The sequence below is a fragment of the Hippopotamus amphibius genome, chromosome 6, assembly GCF_030028045.1.
Source record: "Hippopotamus amphibius kiboko isolate mHipAmp2 chromosome 6, mHipAmp2.hap2, whole genome shotgun sequence".
Lineage (NCBI taxonomy): Eukaryota > Metazoa > Chordata > Mammalia > Artiodactyla > Hippopotamidae > Hippopotamus > Hippopotamus amphibius.
The window spans coordinates 91,144,354-91,169,204 of record NC_080191.1 but is presented as its reverse complement, the minus strand read 5'-3'; the positions used below and the strand labels follow the sequence as shown (position 1 = coordinate 91,169,204).

General features: G+C 39.8%; 1 protein-coding gene across 1 annotated transcript in view; it reads right to left on the bottom strand.

The window, feature by feature from the left end:
- Positions 1–13,019: 13,019 nt before the first annotated feature.
- LGSN (lengsin, lens protein with glutamine synthetase domain) overlaps positions 13,020–24,851 on the bottom strand; it is a 29,594-nt gene continuing 17,762 nt past the window's right edge. Inside the window, exons 4-5 of the mRNA XM_057740275.1 lie at positions 16,580–16,746; positions 13,020–14,444 (exon numbers count right to left, since the gene is read on the bottom strand). Coding sequence (XP_057596258.1) covers positions 13,245–14,444; positions 16,580–16,746 — 1,367 coding nt within the window. The 3' untranslated portion in view covers positions 13,020–13,244. The remainder of the gene's footprint in view (positions 14,445–16,579; positions 16,747–24,851) is intronic.

Sequence of the window (24,851 nt, the reverse complement as noted above, 5' to 3'; positions counted from 1 at the left end):
TCATTTTGTGTTTTTAAAATTCCACATATAAGTTAAACCATACAGTATTTGTCTTTGATTTATTTTACTGAGCACTATACCCTCTAGTTTCATCCATGTTGTCACAAATGGCAAGATTTCATTCTTCTTTATGGCTGAGTAATATCCCAGTGTGTGTGTGTGTGTGTGTGTGTGTGTGTGTACACACACAGCACATTTTCTTTATCTCTTTATCTATCCATGGGCACTTAGGTTGCTTCCATATCTTGGCTATTTATACAGATAAATAATGCTGCAATGGACATAAGGGTGCATATATCTTTCCAAATTTATGTTTTCATTTTCTTTGGAAAAATACCTGAGTGGAATTGCTTTATCATATAGTAGTTCTATTCTTAATTTTCTGAGGAGACTCCATATTGTTTTTCACAGTGGCTGGACCAATGCACATTCCCACCAACAATACATGAGGGTTTCCTTTTCTCCACCTCCTTGCCAGTGTTTGTTACTTGCTGGCGTGTTGACAACAGCCTTTCTGACAGGTGTGATGTCTTGTGCTTTTGCCATGCATTGTCCTGATGATTGTGATCAATCAACTGATCACATTGACCTTAAAAGGAAAAATTCTAAAAAGGAAAGAAAAGAAAAAAACTCTCATTGTGTGCTAGGTTCTAGTCAATTCTCTTTTCACTTTAATTTACACACTGTCCCTTTAGGTAAGCTGCCTGCTTTCTTAAAAAAAGAATCAATGTACTTTCTTCTCTGTTATTGCTTAAGCTGCCATAGAGAAGTATCAAATCTTTATGCTCTCAGTGAATGCGGACTTCTTGTCAAAGAAGATTTCTGGAGGTGAAATAAAATAATTTCAGTTTAAATCCCAGGGACTGAGAGAAAAGATGGCGGCGAAGTAGAGAGACATGGAGTGCATCCCTCTCCGCAGATGCATTGGGAGTGCACGGAAAGATGCGGTGGTTCCCATGGAGAGCCAGCTGGGCACCGGCGGACAGCCTCGGACACCAGAGAGGACTGCGGGGAGCCCGACATGGCTGGTGGGGAGGCGTCTGCGACGGCTGAAGGAGGGTGAAGCGGTGGAGCTGTGGCGGACGGGAGGGAGTGAGAGACATGCGCAGGGTCCGCAGCGCAGCTCGGCGTTCCCGGGCCGAGAGGTCGATCCACGGCTGAACGGAGGGTCTGGGAGCGGGAGCGTGGGAACCGGAGGGCTGGTTCAGGGTGAGAAGCATTGTTGCCGGTGGGGTGGCGGACCGGGAGGACGGGAGGGAGGAGGTCCGCGGAGAGGAGTGCCCGTCCCTGGGAGCTGCCCGGCCATGATGGCGGCTGGAGGCTGCAGGCTCACGGGTGGGGGGGAGGAGCCGCACGCATAGCCTCTCTCTCTCTTTCGGTGCCTCTGCAACAGGCAGTGGAGAGACGCCCGTGGGCCACCTAAGGTGCTCAGGGATAACAAGCACCCTCAGGCGCTCGGGCGGGGCTAGATTAAAACCCCTTGCAACGCCAGCAGCAGGGAGGCTGCCGAGAGAAAAAAACAACAACAACAACAACAGCAACAACAAAAAAAAACCCGAGAGAGGCCCAACTCTAAGACTTTCTGTTTACACCTGAGCCACCAGCGTCCCTCTGCAACAGGCACCTCCAAGCCCGACTGAAACAACAGTGCGTCACTGCTCATTCACTCCCAGGACAAGGAGCCACTATTGTACCCTCTCCCTCCCCACACACCGACGCTTACAGATGAACAATAAAGGAACCTCTGCTGGTCACAGAATAATGCAAAAAAACCCAAGACAAGGAGAAGGACACTTACAGCTGAGATGCTAAGGAAACAGAAATAGTAGTATCAATACCTACTGAACTGGTCCATTCTGGGATCAGTTCTGGATTTTTTTTTTCTTTTTCTTTTTCTCTCTCTTTTTTTTTTCTTTATTAAATATGATCTTAGCCCTAAGGGATCTACAAGTTTTATAACATAATGTTTTAATGATATTTTTTATTCTTTTTTTTTTTTTTGCCTTTTTATATACTTTTATATCTAGCTAAATTTTTGGTAGTACGGACAATATATCTCTCATACTTTCCTTTCATCCCTATCTTTTATGCATTTCTACTCCTTTTTATTTGCATATTTCCAACCACATTACGCTCTTCTGTTCCCCTTTCTTCCAGCCATTTTAAGTTTATTTTATCTTAACATACTTATAAGCAACACTATCGGTCTGCTCAGACTCCTTGCTCTATTCTCCAGATGACGCACTGCCTTGGTATTTAATATTTGGCTTTTGTCTTTATCTTAGTTCTTAGTACAGTTGTCTAATTACATTCTGAGAATCTCCATTCTCTCTGGTGGTACTCTGGCTCTTTTCTATATTTGATCCTAGTTTACAAAATCTCCCTGGATTAATGTTTGTATGTGTAAGGTATTATTTGTTTGTTAGTTTGCTTTTGTTTTTGTCTCTGATTTGTTCTGTTTCAGTTGTCAATTTCTGTTGGGTTTCTCTTTGAATATCTGATAGCACACTGGGGTTCTGTCAGGTCTTTCTAGAGCCTTATGTCCTAACGGATTCAGTAATTGTGTGTCTTATACATGTATGTGTTTCCTAGACTTAATATTTGTTTAATCCAATACTTGGACATTAGTCTGAGGCATGGACAGTCTTCTATAAACACCTCTATCGCCAGGACAAGCAACCCCAAAAGTTTGGACAACCATGAGGAAACAAAGAAACACCATGCAGGCAAAGGAGCAGGAAAAAAACCCCACAAGACCAAATAAATGAGGAGGAAATAGGAAAAATGCCTGAAAAAGAATTCAGAGTAATGATAGTAAAAATGATACAAAATCTCGATAACAAAATAGAGAAAGTACAAGAAACAGTTCATAAGAACTCAGAAAAACAAACAGCAATGGATAACAAAATAACTGAAATTAAAAATACTCTAGATGCTATAACCAGCAGAATGACTGAGGCAGAAGAACGAATAAGTGAGTTGGAAGATAGAATGGGGGAAATAAACGCCACAGAGCAGGAAAAAGAAAAAAGAATAAAAAGATTAGAAGACAGTCTCAGAGACCTCAGTGATAACATTAAGTGTACCAACATTCGAATTATAGGCATCCCAGAAGAAGAAGAAAACAAGAAAGGGTCTGAGAAAATATTTGAAGAGGTTATAGTGGAAAACTTCCCCAACATGGGAAAGGAAATAATTCACCAAGTCCAAGAAGCACAGAGAGTCCCATACAGAATAAACCCAAGGAGAAATACATCAAGACACATATTAATCAAACTAACGACAATTAAACACAAAGAAAAAATATTAAACGCAGCAAGAGAAAAGCAACAAACAACATATAAGGGAAAACCCATAAGGATAACAGCTGACCTTTCTACAGCAACTCTGCAGGCCAGAAGGGAATGGCAGGATATACTGAAAGTCCTGAAAGAGAGAAACCTACAGCCAAGAATACTCTACCCAGCAAGAATCTCATTCAGATTTGAGGGAGAAATCAAAAGCTTTCCAGACAAGCAAAAGTTAAGAGAATTCAGCACCACCAAACCAGCCTTACAACAAGTGCTAAAGGCACTTCTCTAAGTAGGAAACACAAGAAAAGGAAAACACCTACAAATACAAACCCAAAACAATTCAGAAAATGGTAATTGGAACACACATGTCAATAATCACCTTAAATGTAAATGGATTAAATGCTCCAACCAAAAGACATAGACTGGCTGAATGGATACAAAAACAAGACCCTTCTATATGCTGCCTACAAGAAACCCACTTCAGACCAAGGGATACATATAGACTGAAAGGAAAGGGATGGAAAAAGATATTCCATGCAAATGGAAGTCAAAAGAAAGCTGGAGTAGCAATACTCATATCAGACAAATTAGACTTGAAAGTAAAGGCTATTACAAGAGACAAGGAAGGACACTACATAATGATCAAGAGATCCATTCAAGAAGAACATATCACAATGGTAAATATCTATGCCCCCAATGTAGGAGCACCTCAATACATAAGGCAAATGCTAACAGCTATAAAAGGGGACATCGACAGTAACACAATAATAGTGGGAGACTTGAACACCCCACTTACATCAATGGACAGATCATCCAAACAGAAAATAAATAAAGACACACAAGCTTTAAATGACACATTAGACCATCTCGACTTCATTGATATTTATAGGACATTCCATCCAAAAACGACAGACTACACTTTCTTCTCAAGTGCACATGGAACATTTTCCAGGATAGATCACATCTTGGGTCACAAATCAAACCTCGGCAAATTCAAGAAAATTGAAATCATATCAAGCATCTTCTCAGACCACAACGCCATAAGACTAGATAACAATTACAGGAAAAAAACTGCAAAAAATACAAACACATGGAGGCTAAACAATTCACTCCTAAACAACCAAGGAATCACTAAAGAAATCAAAGAGGAAATCAAAAAATATCTAGAAACAAATGACAATGAAAACACAACAACCCAAAACCTATGGGATGCAGCAAAAGCAGTTCTAAGAGGGAAGTTTATAGCAATACAGTCCTACCTTAAGAAACAAGGAAATTATCGAATAAACAACCTAACCTTACACCTAAAACAACTAGAGAAAGAAGAACAAAGAAACCCCAAAGTGAGCAGAAGGAAAGAAATCATAAAGATCAGAGCAGAAATAAATGAAAAAGAAAGGAAAGAAACCATAAGAAAAATAAATAAAACTAAAAGCTGGTTCTTTGAGAAGATTAACAAAATTGATAAACCATTAGCCAGACTCATCAAGAAAAAAAGGGAGGAGATGCAAATCAACAGAATTAGAAATGAAAAAGGAGAAGTAACAACGGACACCTCAGAAATACAAAACATCATGAGAGACTACTACAAGCAACTGTATGCCAATCAATTGGATAACCTGGAAGAAATGGATACATTCTTAGAAAAATGCAATCTTCCAAGACTGAACTAGGAAGAAATAGAAATCATGAACAGACCAATCACAAGTACGGAAATTGAGGCAGTGATTAAAAATCTCCCAACACACAAAAGCCCAGGACCAGGTGGGTTCACGGGCGAATTCTATCAAACATTTCGAGAAGAGTTAACACCTATCCTTCTCAAACTCTTCCAAAATATTGCAGAAGGCGGCACACTCCCAAACTCATTCTACGAGGCTACTATCACCCTGATACCAAAACCAGGCAAAGATGTCACAAAAAAAGAAAACTACAGACCAATATCACTGATGAATATAGATGCAAAAATCCTCAACAAAATACTAGCTAACAGACTCCAACAGCACATTAAAAAAATCATCCACCATGATCAAGTGGGGTTTATCCCTGGGATGCAAGGATTCTTCAATATACACAAATCAATCAACGTGATACATCATATCAACAAATTGAAGGATAAAAACCATATGATCATTTCAATAGATGCAGAAAAAGCTTTTGACAAAGTTCAACATCCATTTATGATAAAAGCTCTCCAGAAAATGGGCATTGAAGGAAATTACCTCAACATAATAAAAGCCATATATGAGAAACCAAAAGCCAACATCATTCTCAATGGGGAAAAACTGGAAGAATTCCCTCTAAGAACAGGAACAAGACAAGGGTGTCCACTCTCACCACTATTATTCAACATAGTTTTGGAAGTTTTAGCCACAGCAATCAGAGAAGAAAAAGAACTAAAAGGAATACAAATTGGAAAAGAAGAAGTAAAATTGTCACTCTTTGCAGATGACATGATATTATATATAGAAAACCCTAAAGACTCTACCAGAAAACTGCTAGCACTAATTGATGAGTTTAGTAAAGTAGCAGGATACAAAATTAATGCACAGAAATCTCTTGCATTCCTATACACGAACAACGGAAGAGCAGAAAGAGAAATTAAGGAAACTCTCCCATTCACCATTGCAACAAAAAGAATAAAATACCTAGGAATAAACCTGCCTAAGGAGGCAAAAGATCTGTATGCAGAAAACTTTAAGACATTGATGAAAGAAATCAAAGACGACAGAAACCGATGGAGGGACATACCATGTTCCTGGATTGGAAGAATCAACATCGTGAAAATGTCTGTACTACCCAAAGCAATTTACAGATTCAATGCAATCCCGATCAAATTACCAATGGCATTTTTCACAGAACTAGAGCAAGAAATCTTACAATTTGTATGGAAACGCAAAAGACCCCGAATAGCCAAAGCAATCTTGAGAAGGAAAAATGGAGTTGGTGGAATCAGACTTCCTGACTTCAAACTATACTACAAGGCCATAGTGATCAAGACAGTATGGTACTGGCACAAAAATAGAAAGGAAGATCAATAGAATAGAATAGAGAACTCAGAAGTAAGCCCAAACACATATGGGCACCTTATCTTTGACAAAAGAGGCACGAGTATACAATGGAAAAAAGACAGCCTCTTCAATAAGTGGTGCTGGGAAAATTGAACAGCAACATGTAAAAGAATGAAATTAGAACACTTCCTAACACCATACACAAAAATAAACTCCAAATGGATTAAAGACCTACATGTAAGGCCAGACACGATCAAACTCCTAGAGGAAAACATAGGCAGAACACTCTATGACATCCATCAAAGCAAGATCCTTTTGGACCCACCTCCTAGAATCATGGAAATAAAATCAAGAATAAACAAATGGGACCTCATGAAACTTAAAAGCTTTTGCACAGTGAAAGAAACCATAAACAAGACAAGAAGGCAACCCTCAGAATGGGAAAAAATAATTGCCTATGAAACAACGGACAAAGGATTAACCTCCAAAATATACAAGCAGCTCATGCAGCTTAATACCAAAAAAGCAAATAACCCAATCCACAAATGGGCAGAAGACCTAAATAGACATTTCTCCAAAGAAGACATACAGATGGCCAACACACACATGAAAAGATGCTCAACATCACTAATCATTAGAGAAATGCAAGTCAAAGCCACAATGAGGTATCACCTCACACCAGTCAGAATGGCCATCATCACAAAATCTGGAAACCACAAATGTTGGAGAGGGTGTGGAGAAAAGGGAACTCTCCTGCACTGTTGGTGGGACTGTAAGTTGGTACAGCCACTATGGAAAACAATTTGGAGGTTCCTTAAAAAACTACAAATAGAACTACCATATGATCCAGTAATCCCACTCCTGGGCATATACCCAAAGAAAACCATAATCCCAAAAGAAACTTGTACCATAATGTTTATTGCAGCACTATTTACAATAGCCAGGACATGGAAGCAACCTAAATGCCTATCAACAAATGAATGGATACAGAAGATGTGGCATATATATACAATGGAATATTACTCAGCTATGAAAAGGGATGAGATGGAGCTATATGTCATGAGGTGGATAGAACTACAATCTGTCATATAGAGTGAAGTAAGTCAGAAAGAGAAGGACAAATATTGTATGCTAACTCACATATACGGAATCTAAAAATGGTACTGATGAACTCAGTGACAAAAACAAGGATGCAGATACAGAGAATGGACTGGAGAACTCGAGGTATGGGAGGGGGCGGGGGGTGAAGGGGAAACTGAGACGAAGCGAGAGAGTAGCACAGACATATATATACTACCAACTGTAAAATAGTCAGTGGGAAGTTGTTGTATAACAAAGGGAGTCCAACTCGAGGATGGAAGATGCCTTAGAGGACTGGGGTGGGGAGAGTCAAGGAAGGGAGGGAATACGGGGATATGTGTATAAAAACAGATGATTGAACCTGGTGTACCCCCCCCCAAAAAAAAATAAAGAAGATATGTAAGTAAAAAAAAAAAATATCCCAGGGACTTAGAGATTTTAACCAGGTATTTTTATGTTCCCCCCCCCCCCCAAAAAAAAGATAAAAAATAGCTAGTGGGAAGTTGCTGTATAACAAAGGGAGATCAGCTCGATGATGGGTGATGCTTTAGAGGGCCAGGACAGGGAGGGTGGGAGGGAGTCGTGGGAGGGAGGGGATATAGGGATATATGTATAAATACAGCTGATTCACTTTGGTGTACCTCAAAAACTGGTACAAGAGTGTAAAGCAATTATATTCCAATAAAAAGCTTAGAAACAATGTATGGCTTGTTACTATTCTGCTCTGAGAAAAGCTGTGACAGTAATATAAATGCTGTTAAAGCAGGCTCTTCCTTTTTGATGGGATTTTCTGGCTTGGGTGGAGTAGCTGGCAGATGGCTATTACCTGAAGAACACCACAGGTGGCGCTGAGATTTGTTTGTGGTCAAACACACTGAATAAAACTTGGTGAAACTACTTTAAATTGAAGTACATATTAACAAAAAGAAAATGTCCAATTATTTTGTTATCTAGCAAAAGCACCTACTTGTTGGTGCCCAGAAGCCTTAAAACTGAAGTTGAAATATAACATCTTTTTCAGTGGCTCTGCTGGAACTCTGTAGTGAATGGTGTTTTGGTGTGTAGCATGGAGACCAGGAGACCTGGCGCCTGAATTGAGCTCCCAGTCTTCTCCACACTTAACTTCTAAGCCTTACATCTCTTCCTATTAAAGCAATGAGCATACCATTCTCATGAAACTGTAGGGAGCATCGAATAAGGCAGCGAATGAGAAAGCACCAGCGCGATATAGCTTAATAAACCAGCTTAAATCTACACCTAATATAAACATTAACTTGTTCCTACTCTTCTGATTAAAGGGCACACCCTGCCTTTGCCCTTCCCCCCATCGCTCTTTCTGTACCCTTTTATAAACTGTTTTCAGTCAGGATTCTTTTTGCAAATTCTATCTAGTTTCAGCAGAAAAGGAGTGTATCAAAAGATATTAGATAATTCACAGAATCTGGGAGGGTAAGAAAGTCAGGTTTGGAAGCTATGCCTGAGGGCTGCAGGGAGGCCCTCAGCCACCAGCAGGGGCGGCAGTCCCTGAGTCACTGGCAGTCTTTGCACCAGGGCTGCAAAAGAAACTGGAAAGGTGAGGTTCTGACTTTACCTTGGAAGACAGGAGACAAAGGAGGGAAATTCCATGATGTAAGGAAGCCATGGAAGGGTTCCGCTTGGCAAATAAGTATGACCATTCCACCCTGATCTGTTTCTTATGATCCCCATCAAGCTGATCACATTGTGTTTACTCATAGTTTCTGAAAACGGAGGAAGCTGAAGAAGGTCATCTAATGGCAGAAATTTTAGGGCCAGTGACTAACTACAAATCACTGATTCTCTCAGCTGTCCCCCTCTTTATTTCTCCCTCTCTCTACGTACGTGTGTGTGTGTGAGACTATTATACTGTACAAAGATAGAACTGTATTATGCTTATAGCATACACATTGATTGATGAATTGATTGGTTTAACAGTTATTGTACTCCAGAATATCTGCAAGCAATAAAAAATATAAACATAAATATGAACAAGATCTGTGCCCTTCATTTTTGGAACTTACATTTCTAATCAGAATATCTGTCATGTAAACTACTAATTATAGGCAAGATGAGAAGAGCTTTAACAGGAAAGAGGCAAGGCACAGTGCACGTGTGTAATGTTTAGAGATACAAGTTTTAACACCTGTAATAGGAAACCAAAGATTAAAGGTATTGCCCCATAATACCTGTATTACAAACATATTGGTAATCTATTTTGTTAAACAGGTGACTGGAGATACGTCACTAGACTGTTGTGTGTCACTGATAAGTTCAGACTTTACTGTGTGCTTTCAATTTTTATTCATATTAAATTTTTTAAAACTTTCATTGCCTTCAAATAATTATTTCAAGCTTCACTGATATTTAGATAATCACTGTAAACTGAAATTTTACATCATAAAATGTCCTTGAAAACAAACTTCCTACTATGATAGTGATATTTCTTTTCTAGTCTTACTAGTCTTAAAACATTATAGTATTTAATTTATACTTCCTATATATACTCATTTAATAACCAACCTTAAATTCAGTAATCACATTTTCCCCTAATATTTGATTAGAACAAAGTAATTGAAAATAAGGGAGTAATTTCATGAAGAGATTCCTTTTCAAGCCAAAAAGCAGTCTTCTAAGTAATTTTTTCAGTATTATGGCTACAAAAAATTCTTTCTGTTCTGTTTAAGATACACAGACCCAAACCCCTTTCATCATCTGCTCATCTTTGTCTTGGTCTCTCCCAGGACTGTGAGTCCCAGCAGAAGCCTTAGCATACAAAAGGTGTCCAATGAATGCTGTTGAATGACCCGTCTGGACCTCTTAACCTAGACTAAGGCAGTAGAAGCATCAGTGAAAGTCCTTTCAAAAATAGAAAGCCTGTGAACAGATAAGTAGAAAAGAAACAGGCAACTGAATTTGTGTGTCTACTCCAATTTTTGTTTAGCTCTAAACTCTCTTAGCCAGTGTTTATTTTTGGTTTGCCTTAAAAAACAAGAATATATATACAACAGCACACACCTAGGGGAAATCTTTGTGAAAACTGCCATGCCAACTTACGTTATAAACCGATGGGTAACACGTGGCTGAATATTTTCTGTCAACTCACTACTGTATACTGAGCGCAATGTTCCCAGTTACATAATTCCTTCACACTGCCATCCTGAATATTGTGTTTTTTTACGTTATTGTGCTAATATCATGTGCTGGGGGGTGGGGAGGGGGAGCTGCAAGCACTATGATGAACAGAGTTTTTATACCATCTTTGACACATCGTGGTAAAACCAAGCCAAAGCACTAGATGTGTTTCATGAAGGCCCGTGAGCTATGGAACGCGTCTGCTGACTGAAAAAAAAAAAAAGCACTGTGTAAGGGCTGTGAGTTTAAACTCTGTCCAGGTTCTTACTGAGGACAGTGGCCTGCCAGACGGCCTCTCACACAGCTCTGACGAGGTGGGGGAGCAGCTAGGATGCACGATTTGGGCCAGCAAATAAGTGCAGGCAGCCAAGCACAGGTCAGGAAAAGGTCACCACTAATCACAGTGAACAGGTCGTTCAGTCCTTGATTTCAGTGCTCTTCTGTGTACGGGAAGATGCAAGAATCTGGGTACATTAAAATTCTTCTTCAGACATGCTCCCATCTAAGGGCCTGTTTTTCTAAAGCACAGAGCGATGCACCCTGTTCTTCATCCTGATTTGCTTTTGGGTGCACTGTCGTCGGAGACTGCAGTGGCTAAGGACTTGATCCCTGTAGAACTGGAGGGTGGGCGACTGTCTTTGTTTTATAAGTGTATACAACTCTGCTAGGGTGAGTGACAATACGTTTTTTGGGTGTTTGTTTGTTCTGCATTTGTGAATCTCTGTAATTCAGAGTCTCCTCTCTAGAATAGAAAGATTGAGGCCATGGTCTCTCACGGGTTCTTTTATCTTTATTCTTCTGTTCCCCGAATCACTCAAATGTTCCCCACACACACTCAGACACATACACGTGCGCACACACACAGCACAATCACACTCACACACAAGCAAGAAAGGTGAGTATTGTCTAAGTAGCGAAGACCCGAAATCACGGTGCCTTAAAGAAGATAGAGGTGAACCTCTGAATGTGGGCGAAGCGCCCTCCGACCGCAGGGAGCGCGTCCACCCGGTTCCAGCCCTGGGTGCCTCCGCTGCTCGGGGCATCGCTCTAGCCACATCAACTGCAGGTCAGCCAGCAGGCAGGTGAGGGAGAAGGATGGGGAAGGGAGGGCGAACAGAGTATCTGCCCCTGAAGGAAGTTTCCTAGAGCTTCCACACAACACTTCAACTTGCATTTCTTTGGCCCGAACCTCACTCATCATATGACCACCCTCTGCCCAATGAAACCCCAGAAGTGTCATTTTAACTTTTTATAGTGTGTTCCCAGCGGACACGTTTATATGTGACTATTGAGAACAGAGGGGAGAACGAGGACCGGAAGACACCCAGCAAGCTCCTCCCGCGCCCGCCCCGCCCCGCACGTGTGGGGTCCATTCTCTGGAGGGTCCCCGCGGATTCCTTTCTTTCTCCACCCCCTCTACGCTACCTTTCTCTCTACCTCTTAATCCACTCAAAAAATTTTATTCTTCTCCTGCTCAAAGGAAAGAGGGGGAGCAAGCAGAGGCAGACAGGCTGACTTCACTAGGCAGCTACTGAGCACTGTGGATTTGAAATAGGAGGACCGGAGCCACACAATAATCCGCAGTCTGTGTGTTTGCTGTCTAAACCCAGACCACAGTCGGTTTTAATTGAGTATAAAATCTATTTGATTCTAAGCAGTGGAATAGGGTTTTCATTTGCTGGTAAGTGGATTTTGAATTTCCTCCCCAAAGAAACTAAATTTCAGTGATAGTTGCAATAGTATCTCACTCAAAGGTCCATAACATTTAATATTCTCTGGGGAGATACCAACCTCTGTGTGGCAGGAGAATCAGTAATTTAAAGGCAATTTTAGCTGGAAACATTGCCCTGGTTATCAAGGCAGTCGTTCTCATGCTCTGCAAAACACTAGAGGTATCTTTGAAATCTCCAGTTTCAAAGAGTGGTGCAAACCAGGCAGAGCCCACACACCACAGCCCATCCCCATTCCATCTGTATTTTGTGGATTTGCCTTCTATATGAGATATTGTTTAAAGAAAGATTTTCATTACTTTAAATATTTGACCTCATTGTTCCAGCTCAAAGTCTACTTTTTGTGGATTTGTTTCTTGTGAACTTTACAGCCTTGAACTTCCTTGGTCTTTCAGGAGCTGGTGTCGGAGGCAGAAAGAGAAGGGACATATGTGAAAACTTCTGCTAACTTGTCATCGTGACATATTTTTGTAAAGCTTAATTAAATCATTTAGAAACATCATGATAATGCTTGCAAAATAGATCCTCAATATGCCTTGAGAAGTGAGATTATATTAGCAAGTATCTTTGTTTCCCTGGCAGTCACAATCTATGTGTATAATTAAAATTATTTCATCTTTTTTTTAGTCATTTAAATTTTCCTTTCTAATTCTTAAGCATTTTTTATTGTGTGAATATATTTGTTGCCTCCCCAAAGCTGAATATTTATATCTAGGTCAACATACACAGAAGCAATGACCACCGAGTGACAAGGCTTGGTGGGTTTGCACATCACAGCTGCACCACAACTTTATTGTTTGTTTCTGTTATCAGAATCCTCTCAGCATACCCACATCATCTGTCAAATATTCCATGGGGACAGAAAAGAGAGGAAGCATTTGTAGTCTTGTTGTTGTTACGAAAACCCAACCTTTTCTTTCTGGCAGATCAGCTACTTAAGTAAAACTCACATCACTAAAGGATTAGTTAAGGGTTCCACTCTAGATAAAATACTCTAAGAATTTATTTCTCTCCGCATCTGTTTCTTCATTTTCCAACTCATATTTCTTCATGGCAACAAAATATCGAATAAAAGTTTCTCCTAGAGCCTGTCTCAGACATTGATCTTCCTCCAGTGCCATGAGGGCATCTTCCAGTTTCAAAGGGATCTCAGATGGTTTGGATTGATAAAGGTCTGTGGCGTCCTCTGGACTGGCCAAAACACCATCGTTGCTTCTAAGTCCATCCAAGCCTGCAGCAACAGTGCCGGCCAGCACCAGGTAAGGATTTGCCGTGGCTGAGCCCAGTTTGTTTTCTATTCTGGTGCCTTTCTCACCATGACACTTGATGTTAAAAGCACAGCTGTTATCATTGTAGCCCCACGTTGTGGGCACACTCTCCTTCGGGTCTTTACTCTCCTTGGCGTAGCGCTTCCGACAGCTAGCTGCCGGGGCCATCAAGCAGCTGAGAGCCGCAGAGTGCTTCAAGAGCCCCGCCAACCACTTTTTCCCAGTGATGGTGAGCTGCTCCATTCCAGAACTGCTACAGAACATGTTTTCCTTCCCATCGACATCCCAGAGACTGTGAGACAAAATTCCTGAATTGCAGAATCCAGTCTCGATGAAAAAGCTGGTGATGTAATTATATTTCCTTGCCACTTCTTTGACAGCTGTTCTAAGGGTAAATGCATTGTCAGCTGAACTGATGCCAAATTCGGGTAGAAAACAGATTTCCATCTGGCCAGGCCTTGTAGAGGAGGAAAAGCTCTCAACATTGGCCCCAGTGTGGTACAAGCCGTCCACGAGTTCCTGGATGAAAGACTGGTCGTGGTTATTTAGAAATGCTGAAGCAGGAAGAGATATGGTCTTTGCATTGATAATTTCAGGTACACCAAAAATACAAAAATCATAAATGAAGGCAGAGAACAGGGAGAAGCCAGAGTCCTGCAGCTGGCTCAGCTGCCTCTTTGCGATGTGCCTTGGGGAAGTCAGCAGAGGCTCGCCAGTCACAGTGAACGTGTCACAGATCACCCTCGCGGTCCTCTCAGCCCATGGCAGAACCCTGAAGGTTGATAGCTCTGGCATCAGGACTATGTCACTATTAAAACATGTTGCTCTTATGTGATCCACTTCGTTGTTCTTAGGATTTGGTATCAATTCAAGATAACCTCGGGGCATGTAAACACCATGGATCACTTTTTCCTAAAGAAGTTAAAGGATAGAGTAATCAAGTTTTGAAACTTGAAAATAAACAAAAAGGTGGGGGGTGGGAGTGGAAGAGCCTTCCTAATGAGAAAGAAAAATATTTAACATCTGTTGGTTAAAGCGAGCTTAATATCAGATAAATTTTAAATAGTTTAAAATAAGTCCCCAAAGGTAATTCATAAGCAAGTCTTAATAGCTTTAGCCTTGGAGACTTTATATGCTCATGTTCATGAAAACAGCTCTCATAAATAAGGGCTATAATGATAAAGCAAATGTCTTTATAGCAAATGATACAGGCAAAACCTAACAGAATTATTTGAACTGCTCATAACCAAAAGTACTTTTTAAAGCGCTTTTTATCGTATGACATTGCTGCTAATACTTCAGATAAGGCTTTATTTTGGCTTATTCTATTGTAATCCCCACAGGAAACTGGCACTCCAAAGTGCACAGTGAAGAATCCTCAGTCCTCCTGAGAGCGCTCCCTGTGGTCCCAACACGGGACACACAGGACAGAGAAGCTGGGGCTGCTGACCACTGCGCGTCTCTCTTCACCCGCCTCACAGCCCGCTAACGGACAGACCACCTCACAGGTGCCGAGGTCCAGAAACCTCGCCCATGGATGTGGGCCTAAGTGATAGTTTCCGAAATGCTGTAGCCTTCAAGTCAGCGGTCTCACAGAGTCATTAATTGCTTGTGTGAGGTCAGGCAGGGCGCAGAGCTGTGTGCCTCCCCTCTGTGTCTGCGAAACACAAGTGTTAGGTGAGGTCACTGTGAGGCACTTTCTGTCAAATACCTCCTGGGTTCAGTGGAGTTTGTTTTTTTAAACTTTTCAATGTGCCGTACAACAGGGAAATAATGAAGTTATAAAGTTGAACAGACACATAAAAATTTTCTGGAAATTGTGTGGTAGGAATATCGAGACGGTTTCATGTGATGACTTTTACATTAATGGACGGGGAATAAGCTGACTGCAAAGTTTGGCTCCCATGATGTCAGTGAACATTGTGAGGTTAATAAAACATACTAACATTCTGCAAGCCAAACTGGTTTTTGTATTACCTCCAAATCCCAAAGAGCATGGCTCTCCCCTACCAAGGAGGCGACGCTTCCACAGTTGGGGCTGAGCCACTGCCTCCTTCACGTTCCACCATCTCTACACACTTTCAAATGCCATTTTACCTGGATGACCCAAGTCTGCTTTTCCCTGCAATAAAGGGGTGTAAGTCAAGCACGGCTTAATTTTTCAGCCCACTCAAGGACCTGTATGTATAAACTTCGTGTGAGTGTGTGTGTGTGTGTGTGTGTGTGTAGGCAGACCTAAAGCATTTTTTAAGAAACACATTTGAATCTTTTGGAATTCTTTTAGAAGTGTTTTGAAGATGCCCAGTTTTTCCCAATGCGAAGCAAATGAGAAAAACTACAATTTGACATTGAAGTAATAAGTAAGATATATTTAAACAATAATCTTAATAGATGCTTAATATACTTTTGTATATAATGCTGACTGATGTGCCTTCCTAAGAAATGATGTTTCAGTAACACAGTAAATCAGTTATTAAAATAAATACATGACATAAACTAAAAAAAAAAAATCTCAGAAATTCTCAAAACATATCTAAAAATTCAGTATTTCTTGATATCACTATTTTTGAGGACTTAATATTTATTGTCAGCAACAATAGGGTATTTTCTTAGAATTAGAAGCTGAAAGGGATATGCATTTTACTAGCAAATTCTATTTAATCTCCTTTTTCTTTTTGTATTTGCTCCTGGGTCTTCTGTTGTAATTTTCTCATATCAAGCAAATTATAATCTTCATAATTGCAATGAGAGAAAAAAGGAGTGAAATTATTCAAGGCAGAAGAATGAAAATTACCAGTCTTAATTAGTTTCGTATTTCTATTGGGTAAAATGAATTGCTGTTTGGGAGCTGAAAATATACGTTCAGCTCCTAGGGGAACAATAACGTGTCTGGAGAGGGGCAAGAGAAGAAATAAAATGAATGATTGGTTTTCAGCTTGAATTGCTGTATAGATTACAATAAAATAAGAAAGAGTAATAAGGACCATTTGCTTGCTAATGAATTGAATCCAATTATATTCAGTCATAATTCTACTTGCAAAACTCACTTGGAAAAAGTGTGCAGGGATACTCTTAGACCTGGACACACCATGGAGGTCTGTTGCTTCAAATCGCACAAACTGAAGGTGATTTTCTGCCATCTCTTGTTTAATGTGCTTCATTCTGGAGGAGAGTTGAGGTGCAGTAGGAATTTGAGTGCTGTCTCTGGTGTTATCTGTAAAATAAAAAATGGTCTAAATCATTAGATGATGAGAAACTGAAGTAAAATGAGGCTAGAGAATAGTGAAGTGGTCATGATTAACAAAAGCATCATGTTTCCATGTCTTTGGCTTATTCCTGAGAACATTGTCTCTAAACAGTCTAAGAGATTATCACTTGGGAAGAGGTACAGGTTAACATTATTTGCTTGGGTAAATGTTATATGTAAGCACTTACTGAAAACGTCTTTGCTTATGGAAATTAGAATATATCTGCATAACTGTTTTGGCATCATATAAGGCTGTATACAGATGAGTATCACTGAAAAGATTTTGAGCTTCTTGAACTAACTGGTTTTTCCCAAATAAAAAGTTCCTGTATGATTAAAGATAAAATTATATGCTTGTTTTTGTTTATTTCCTGTGGGTTTGCTTTTTTGTTTTGTTTTCTTTGCCAAAAGGGCTTTATGTCTTTATAATGGAATCTGAATCTAAGACATCCACATTTCTTTGTCAAATTTAAAATTTGTATAAATGAGCATATAAAAGTGTTTTTCAAGAATGAGTGGAGGAAATGAAAAATCTAGACTGAGTACTCAATTTTAAAGACTAGAAGACTTTAAAAAAATGTTCTTTTCAAGACTTTTAAGATAGTCTACAAATTCTAAAACTTTAGCGTTAGAAGAGACTTTGGAGATAAGTCATCTAATTCACTCAGCTCATTCGCTTGAGTCCTGGGGAAGGGCAACGAGGTTCCCTGAGTCACACTCTCAGGCCATCACCAAAACTGAAACTGGAACCCAGACCTTCTGATCCTCGGTGGGTGGCTCAATACCACAACACAGCTGAATGTACCTAAAGCACGTAGAAGGCTCAGGCACACAGCACACGTCATAAATGTTTCGTACTGTCTGAGCTTCTAGGAGACGCAGTGATCCAGCACAAACGCTGAAGCTCATCTGCCCCGCTCTGAGTCCTGCCTCTGCCCTGGTGACTTTTCTTATCTCAGCTTTCTTATGTGCCTCAGCTTTCTCACTGATACAATATTACCTACTTCACAGGCTTGTTGTGATGATTACACAAGTTAACAGTTCCTGGCAGAGAGTAAGCACCATATCCATGCTTCTTAAATGCATCAAGGGAGCACAATTATTCTAACCCTGGTAATGGTACCATGATCGTGTCTGAATCTGAATACCCATCTGTCACGTCACTGATGTTGAGCAGCTGTAATTTTAAAGTGATGCTTGTGTATAATTTTTCGAGGTATAATTAGGCTTTTAAAACATAAAGATTGACAGTTTAAAAACACAGATTAAGTAGATTTTAAGTACATGAAGCATGTGGAAAACAAATCACTGGTTCTACCTATGCAAATATATTAGGGATGCTGTCCTGTCACTGATAAATCTGGCTGCTCTGAGCCCCCGTAGGCTTTATAACCACCTTCCATTTAACACAGACAGTTAAGCTATAGTAGTTACAGTGTTTTATGCTAAATTAGCAGTTGCTGTGTTCTCAATCTATTCTGAAGTGTTGGGTGTTCTGCCAAAGATGAATTATTCTCCTTAAAGAAAATAAAATTTATAGACATTTTAAAATATGGAAAATTTCAGACAACCTGTATTCTAAACATAATAAGCAATTACATGTAAACAATAAATATATTAACAACATAAAAAATCAGAAGACATCTCCTATTAAAGGAATAAAGTCATTTTACTGGTTCACCAATAGTACGATCACAGGTAATGATATTAGTTCTTTGCCTTATCTGTACCTTCTAAAGTTACTACAATAGATATGTGTTATTTTAAAATAAGAAAAAGGTTTATCCATTCAATATAGATTTTTTTTGTTACCACATATTATTTATACTAGACATATATCTAGGGGCAGCGAGAAAAAGTCAGGGCACCCTTAGGGGGCTTTATATTATCGAGTGAGAGAACTATAGACAATAAACATGCCACCAAATGCAAAGGTGGGATAATTTACCAGGTGAAAGTGCTGAAAAAAACCATAATCATCTGAAGGATTAATTCTGTGATATTTGGTCACAATGTGGACAGGTCCAGCCCCTGATTCACTCTAAGATCACTAAGTCGCCCTGTGGCTGGACAGTGGGTGTATGTATATATTAGTTTGCTAGGGCTGCCATGACAAATAGCGCAGACCAGGAGGCTTAAACAGGCATTTATTTTCTTACAGATCCGGAGGATAGAAATCCAAGATCAAGGTGTCAGCAGAATTGGTTGGTTTCTTCTGAAGGCCTCTCTCCTTGGCTTGCAGATGGCCATCTTCTTCACAAGGTCTTCCCTCTGTGTGTTTCCTAACCTTCTCTTCTTACAGGGACAACAGTCATATTGGATGAGGGCCCATCCTACAGAACTCATTCAACATTAATTACCTCTTTTAAATCTCTATCTTCAAATACAGTCACATTGTGAGGCACTAGGGTTAGGATTTCAACATATGAATTCTGGGGAGACACAGTTCAGCCCATAATAATGTCCTAACCAGTTTCCACTTTCTGCAGGATCCTCATCACTGCCTGCCACATTGTGTGATGCATGTTCACTGTCTTTCCCCATTTGCGTGTCAGCTCCAGGAGGGCTGACTTATGCATTTCCTTACTTGCTGTTTCATCCCCAGTACCTCTAGCAGCACAGGCATATCATAGGTGCTCACTGGCCATTCCTTTAATAATTTAGTAATTAATGTGATTTAATTAGTTAATTAATTAGCACATCCTGTGTGGTTTGACCATGTCTAATTAAAAAGTAAAAACTGGCATCACATACTTTGATATATATCCTAAGTACCCATTTTTCATTTAAAAGTTTAATTCTTTCACCAAATATGAAAGCCCTATCCAATCAAATTTCCTTGTCATGGCAGCAACTAATCTGAAATGTCTGAATTTCTTGTCTTCAAATAAATCGCACTTGTTGGTTACGATTAAGCCTTTTGGTCAGCCCTTCCCAGATGTGTACGACAGAAGAGCAGGCAGGATCTGCCAGTTCAAGGGGTCATTGTTTTCCTTACAGTGTGGCTCTGGGGAGGTCTCTCCTTTCCCATCTCCTCAGAGAACCAATAGACTAAGACGATGTGCTTTGATAGAGGAAGTTTTACTGCTGTGAGTGTTTAGGGGGGAAAATAAGAAAACTTAAAAAACAAGCAAACATCAAAGCTCTATAGCAGCTAGAAGGCCTGGAGAAATGTCCGTGTTCAGTGACAAGGAAGATATATTTCAGTTATAGAGAACAAGCCATGGTTACTTATAAAAGGCAGATTAAATAGGAATCTGGGCTTTCAGAAAACTCATTTCAAAAGAGGAAAAGTGCATTTGAGAGTACACTCTAGTATGTCCAGCTTAGGCAGAAAATGCCTGGGGTGTCTGCCATATTCCTTTCCTTCACTGACCTGGCTACTCTGAGAGCTACCCTGTTGCTAGAGATGTGACGCCACCTTTGGCCACATCACATTAGCCCAGCAGTGCTGGAAAGCCCGGGTGGCAGAATAACCTGGTATAAAAGCCAGGACAAAAACAAAAACAATAAAAAGTGAGGGTGGGGAGAGCTGTTCTTTGAAAAAATACATTTTAAAATAAATTCCAAGTAGTAATTACAGAGAAGAAAATACCATGTTGAAATCCTTACACTTATTTTGGGGATTTATTTTTATATTTATTTTGAAATTATTTATTGGTGGTTTGTTTGGAGTAGTAAACTTTCTGGTGCTTAAGACCTGTAAAACATCTAGCCCTGGGCCAAAGAAGAAGATTCTAAATTAACCAAGTTGAATCAATCAATAATTGTACATACACCCTTAGTCATAGTTGATTGGTGGGAAGAGAGCTCATGACACAGTTCTTTTCTCAGATATTTTGACTTGAGACTAAATAATGGTGAACTCCATTTCTCTTTTATGGCTGAAACTATATAAAACAAAGGACACAAACTGTAGAAGAGCTAATTTGAGCAGCAGATGTTTTCTCTTTAGCCTTCCCAGTGTTCAGAAACTTTTAAAAATTAGTTGATACAAATATCAGAAAATTAAAAAAAAAAAAATCTTGAGTTCAAGCATCTCTTGAAAAAAGAGAAAGATTTGGCAACACTGGGTGGACATTTCTCTAGAGCAACCATTGGCTGGAGCTCCGAAGTGGCCTTCAAACGGGGTGTGCATGCATCCTCTAATTCATGGGTTGGCAAATGTTTTCTGAAAATGGCTAGAGAGTAAATATTCGCAGCTTTCCAAGCCATGTCATCTCTGTTGTAACTACTCAACCTGTCATGATAGTACAAAAGCAGCCATAGGAAATACATAAAGTTTATTTACTGAAACTGGTCAGTGAGCTGAGCTTGGCCCATAGTTCCTCATCCTCTGCTCTGGTTTCCTCTCAGCCAGCGCTCACTGTTTCCCACCAGCTCACATCTCTCATCTGCAGTGTCTGCCTGGCCCCTGTGGCATTTGTATTGGTAGTCCCTGATGTTTGGAGGCTGTCGGTGCTCACGTTCTTCACTTCATGGAGAAAGATAAATTCATGAAGCCACGGAGAAATGCAGAGATGAGAAGTGGTATGAATTGCCCCCGAGGATGCTGACACCCCAAACCCTGGAACCAGTAGAATATGCTAAACTGCAGGGCAAATGGTACTTTGCAGATGTAATTAAGGTTATGGACCTTAAAACAGAGACCTTGTCTTGGATTGTTCAGGTGAGCCCTGAAAAGCAGAGAACTTTCTCCAGCTGTAGGCAGAAAAGAGGTGCAGAACTCGAGGCATTCAGAGAGATTCTGGACAGGAGAAGTGTCTGTGATACTACTGGCTCGGAGATACACAACCAGAGCCTTCCAGGAGCTGAGGGCCACCCCAGTGGCAACCAGCCAGGAAACACGAGCCTGAGTCCTGTGACTGTGAGGAACTGGATTCTCTCAACAATCTGGATGACCTTAGAAGTGTACTGTTTCCTAGAGTCTCTGGCTAAGACCTGAGATGACCAACACCTTGATTTTGGGCTTGACATACTTGAAGCAGAGAAATCAGCTGCACCAACGCAGACTTCCAAGGTACAGAACTGTCAGATAGTGAATTGTGTTCTTTTACAATGCTAAATTTGTTATGGTGGTAACAGAAAACTAATATATATGGAGTCCTGACAGTGTTCACTCTCAGGCTCTATGTCCTCCTAGGCCCTGTGTGTGGTAAAAAAATTAACCTTGCGCAAAGAGGGCTCTGGCCTTTACCTTCGCCCTGGCCTGTAATCTCTAAGCCCTTGCAATGTCCTGCCTGACAAGAGTATCTTTGTTTTCCTTGGGTCTCTGGCTACACTAGAAAGTCCAGCAATGTCATTTATTATTGAGTCATGCAGTATCCACTTGACCCTGGTGGGACTGGAGACGGAGGTCAGTCATGTGGCCAGTTGACTGTGGAGCTCCAGTAAAGACTCTACACACCAAGACTCAGGTGAGTGCCCCTGGTTGGCAACACTCCATTGACACTGTCACATGCATCACCAGGAGAACAGTGCCATCTGTGATGCCAGTGGGAAAGGACAGTTGGGAGCTCCATGCTTAGAACTTCTTGGACTCTTCATCATGAATCTCTTCCCTTGATTGACTTTAATCTGTATTTTTCATGGTAATAAACCATAACCTTGAGGAATAGCTTTCAGTGACTTCTGTGAGTTCTTGTAGTCAATTATTGAAACTAAGGTTACTGAAACAAAGATTGGAGCTCCCAATCTTGAAACTGATGTCAGAAGTGAGAGTAGCCTGGTGGACACTGTACCTCTAACCTCACATGCTGCTATATTTCTACCTTTCCAAACCTTGTTTGTTCAATCTTTTCATCATGGATTCCCATGTGGAATAAAAAACTTTTAAATTAGTTTCTATCACTTGGATCCCAGAGATTTTTTTGACCGATACACTAATAGGCCAAAATAGCTGTATCACTATTGATAAATTTAGAATAACAGAATTTTTACTATCCAGTCTTACTTTTAGGTCTTTAATCCATTTTGAGTTTATTTTTGTGTATGGTGCTGGAAAGTGTTATAATTTCATTCTTTTACATGTAGCTGTCCACTTTTCCCAGCACCACTTATTGAAAAGGCTGTCTTTTCTCCATTTTATATTCTTGCCTCCTTTGTCATAGATTAGTTGACCATATGTGTGTGGGTTTATCTCTGGGCTTCCATCCTGTTCCATTGATCTATATTTCTGTTTTTGTGCCAGTACCATACTGTTTTGATCACTGTAGCCTTGTAGCATAGTCTGAAGTCAGGGTGCCTGATTCTTCCAGCTTTGATTTTGTTTCTCAAAGTTGCCTTAGCTATTTGGGGTCTTTTGTGCCTCCATACAATTGTAAAAATTTTTGTTCTAGTTCTGTGAAAAATGCTACTGGTAATTTGATAGGGATTGCATTGAATCTGTAGATTGCTTTGGGTACTATAGTCATTTTCACAATATTGATTCTTCCAATCCAAGAACATGGTATATCTCTCCATCTGTTTGTATCATCTTTGATTTCTTTCATCAGTATCTTATAGTTTTCTGAGCACAGATCTTTTGCTTCCTTGGATAGGTTTATTCCTAGGTATTTTATTCTTTTTGATGTGATGGTAAATGGGAGTGTTTCCTTAATTTCTCTTTCTGATCTTTTGTTGTTAGTGTATATGAATGCAAGAGATTTCTATGTAATAATTTCGTACCCTGTAACTTTACCAAATTCATTGATGAGTTCTATTAGTTTTCTGGTGGCATCTTTAGGATTTTCTATGTATAGTATCATGTCACCTGCAAACAGTGACAGTTTTACTTATTCTTTTCCAATTTGGATTCCTTTTATTTCTTTTTCTTCTCTGATTGTCATGGCTAAGACTTCCAAAATTATGTTGAAAAAACTCTTAGAGTAAAACATAGGCAGAACACTCTCTGACATAAGTCTCAGCAAGATTTGTTTTGATCCACCTCTGAGAGTAATGAAAATAAAAACAGAAGCATACAAATGGGACCTAATTAAATTTAAAAGCTTTTGTGTAGCAAAGGAAACCATAAATAAAATGAAAAGACAAACCACAGAATGGGAGAAAATATTTGCAAATGAAGCGACCAACAAGGGATTAATCTCCAAAGTAGACAAACAGCCCATGTGGCTCAATGTCAGAAAAAAAAAAAAAACCCAATCAAAAAAGTGCAGAGAAGATATATATAAACATTTCTCTAAAGAGGACATACAGATGGCCAAGAGGCACGTGAAAAGTGACTCAACATCATTAATTATTAGAGAAATGCAAATCAAAACTACAATGAGTTATCACCTCCCACCTGTTAGAATGGCTATCATCAAAAAATCTGCAAACAGTAAATGCTGCAGAGGGTGTGGAGAAAAGGGAATCCTCTACACTATTGGTGGTAATGTAAACTGATACAGCCACTATGGAGAATAGTATGGAGTTTCCTTAAAAAATTAAAAATAGAGCTACCATATGATCCAGCAATCCCACTCCTGGGCATATATCCAGAGAAATCATAATTCAAAAGGATACATGCACCCCAGTGTTCATTGCAGCACTATTTATAATAGCCAGGACTTGAGAGCAAATTAAATGTACATCGACAGAGAAATGGATAAAGATGTGGTACATATATACAATAGAATATTACTCAGCCATTGAAAAGAATGAAATAATGCCATTTGTAGCTACATGGATGGACTTAGAGATTGTCATACTAAGTGAAGTAAGTCAGACGAGGAAGACAAATATCATATATGTGGAATCTAAAAAAGTGGTACAAATGAACCTATCAACAAAACAGAAATTGAGTCACAGATGTAAAAAGCAAACTTACATTTGCCAAGGGGGAAGGGATAAATTGGGAAATTGGGATTGACATGTACACACTATATATAAAAAATAGATAACTAATAAGAACCTTCTGTATAGCACAGGGAACTCTATTCAACACTCTGTAATGACCTGTATGGGAATAGAGTCTAAAAAAAAAGAGTAATTTCACTTTTAGAAAAGACTTGAGAGATCATCCACTGCAACCCCTCCATTTTCCAGATGAGCAGCCTAGTGGGGAAAGAAAACAGTAAAGCATTTTATAAATG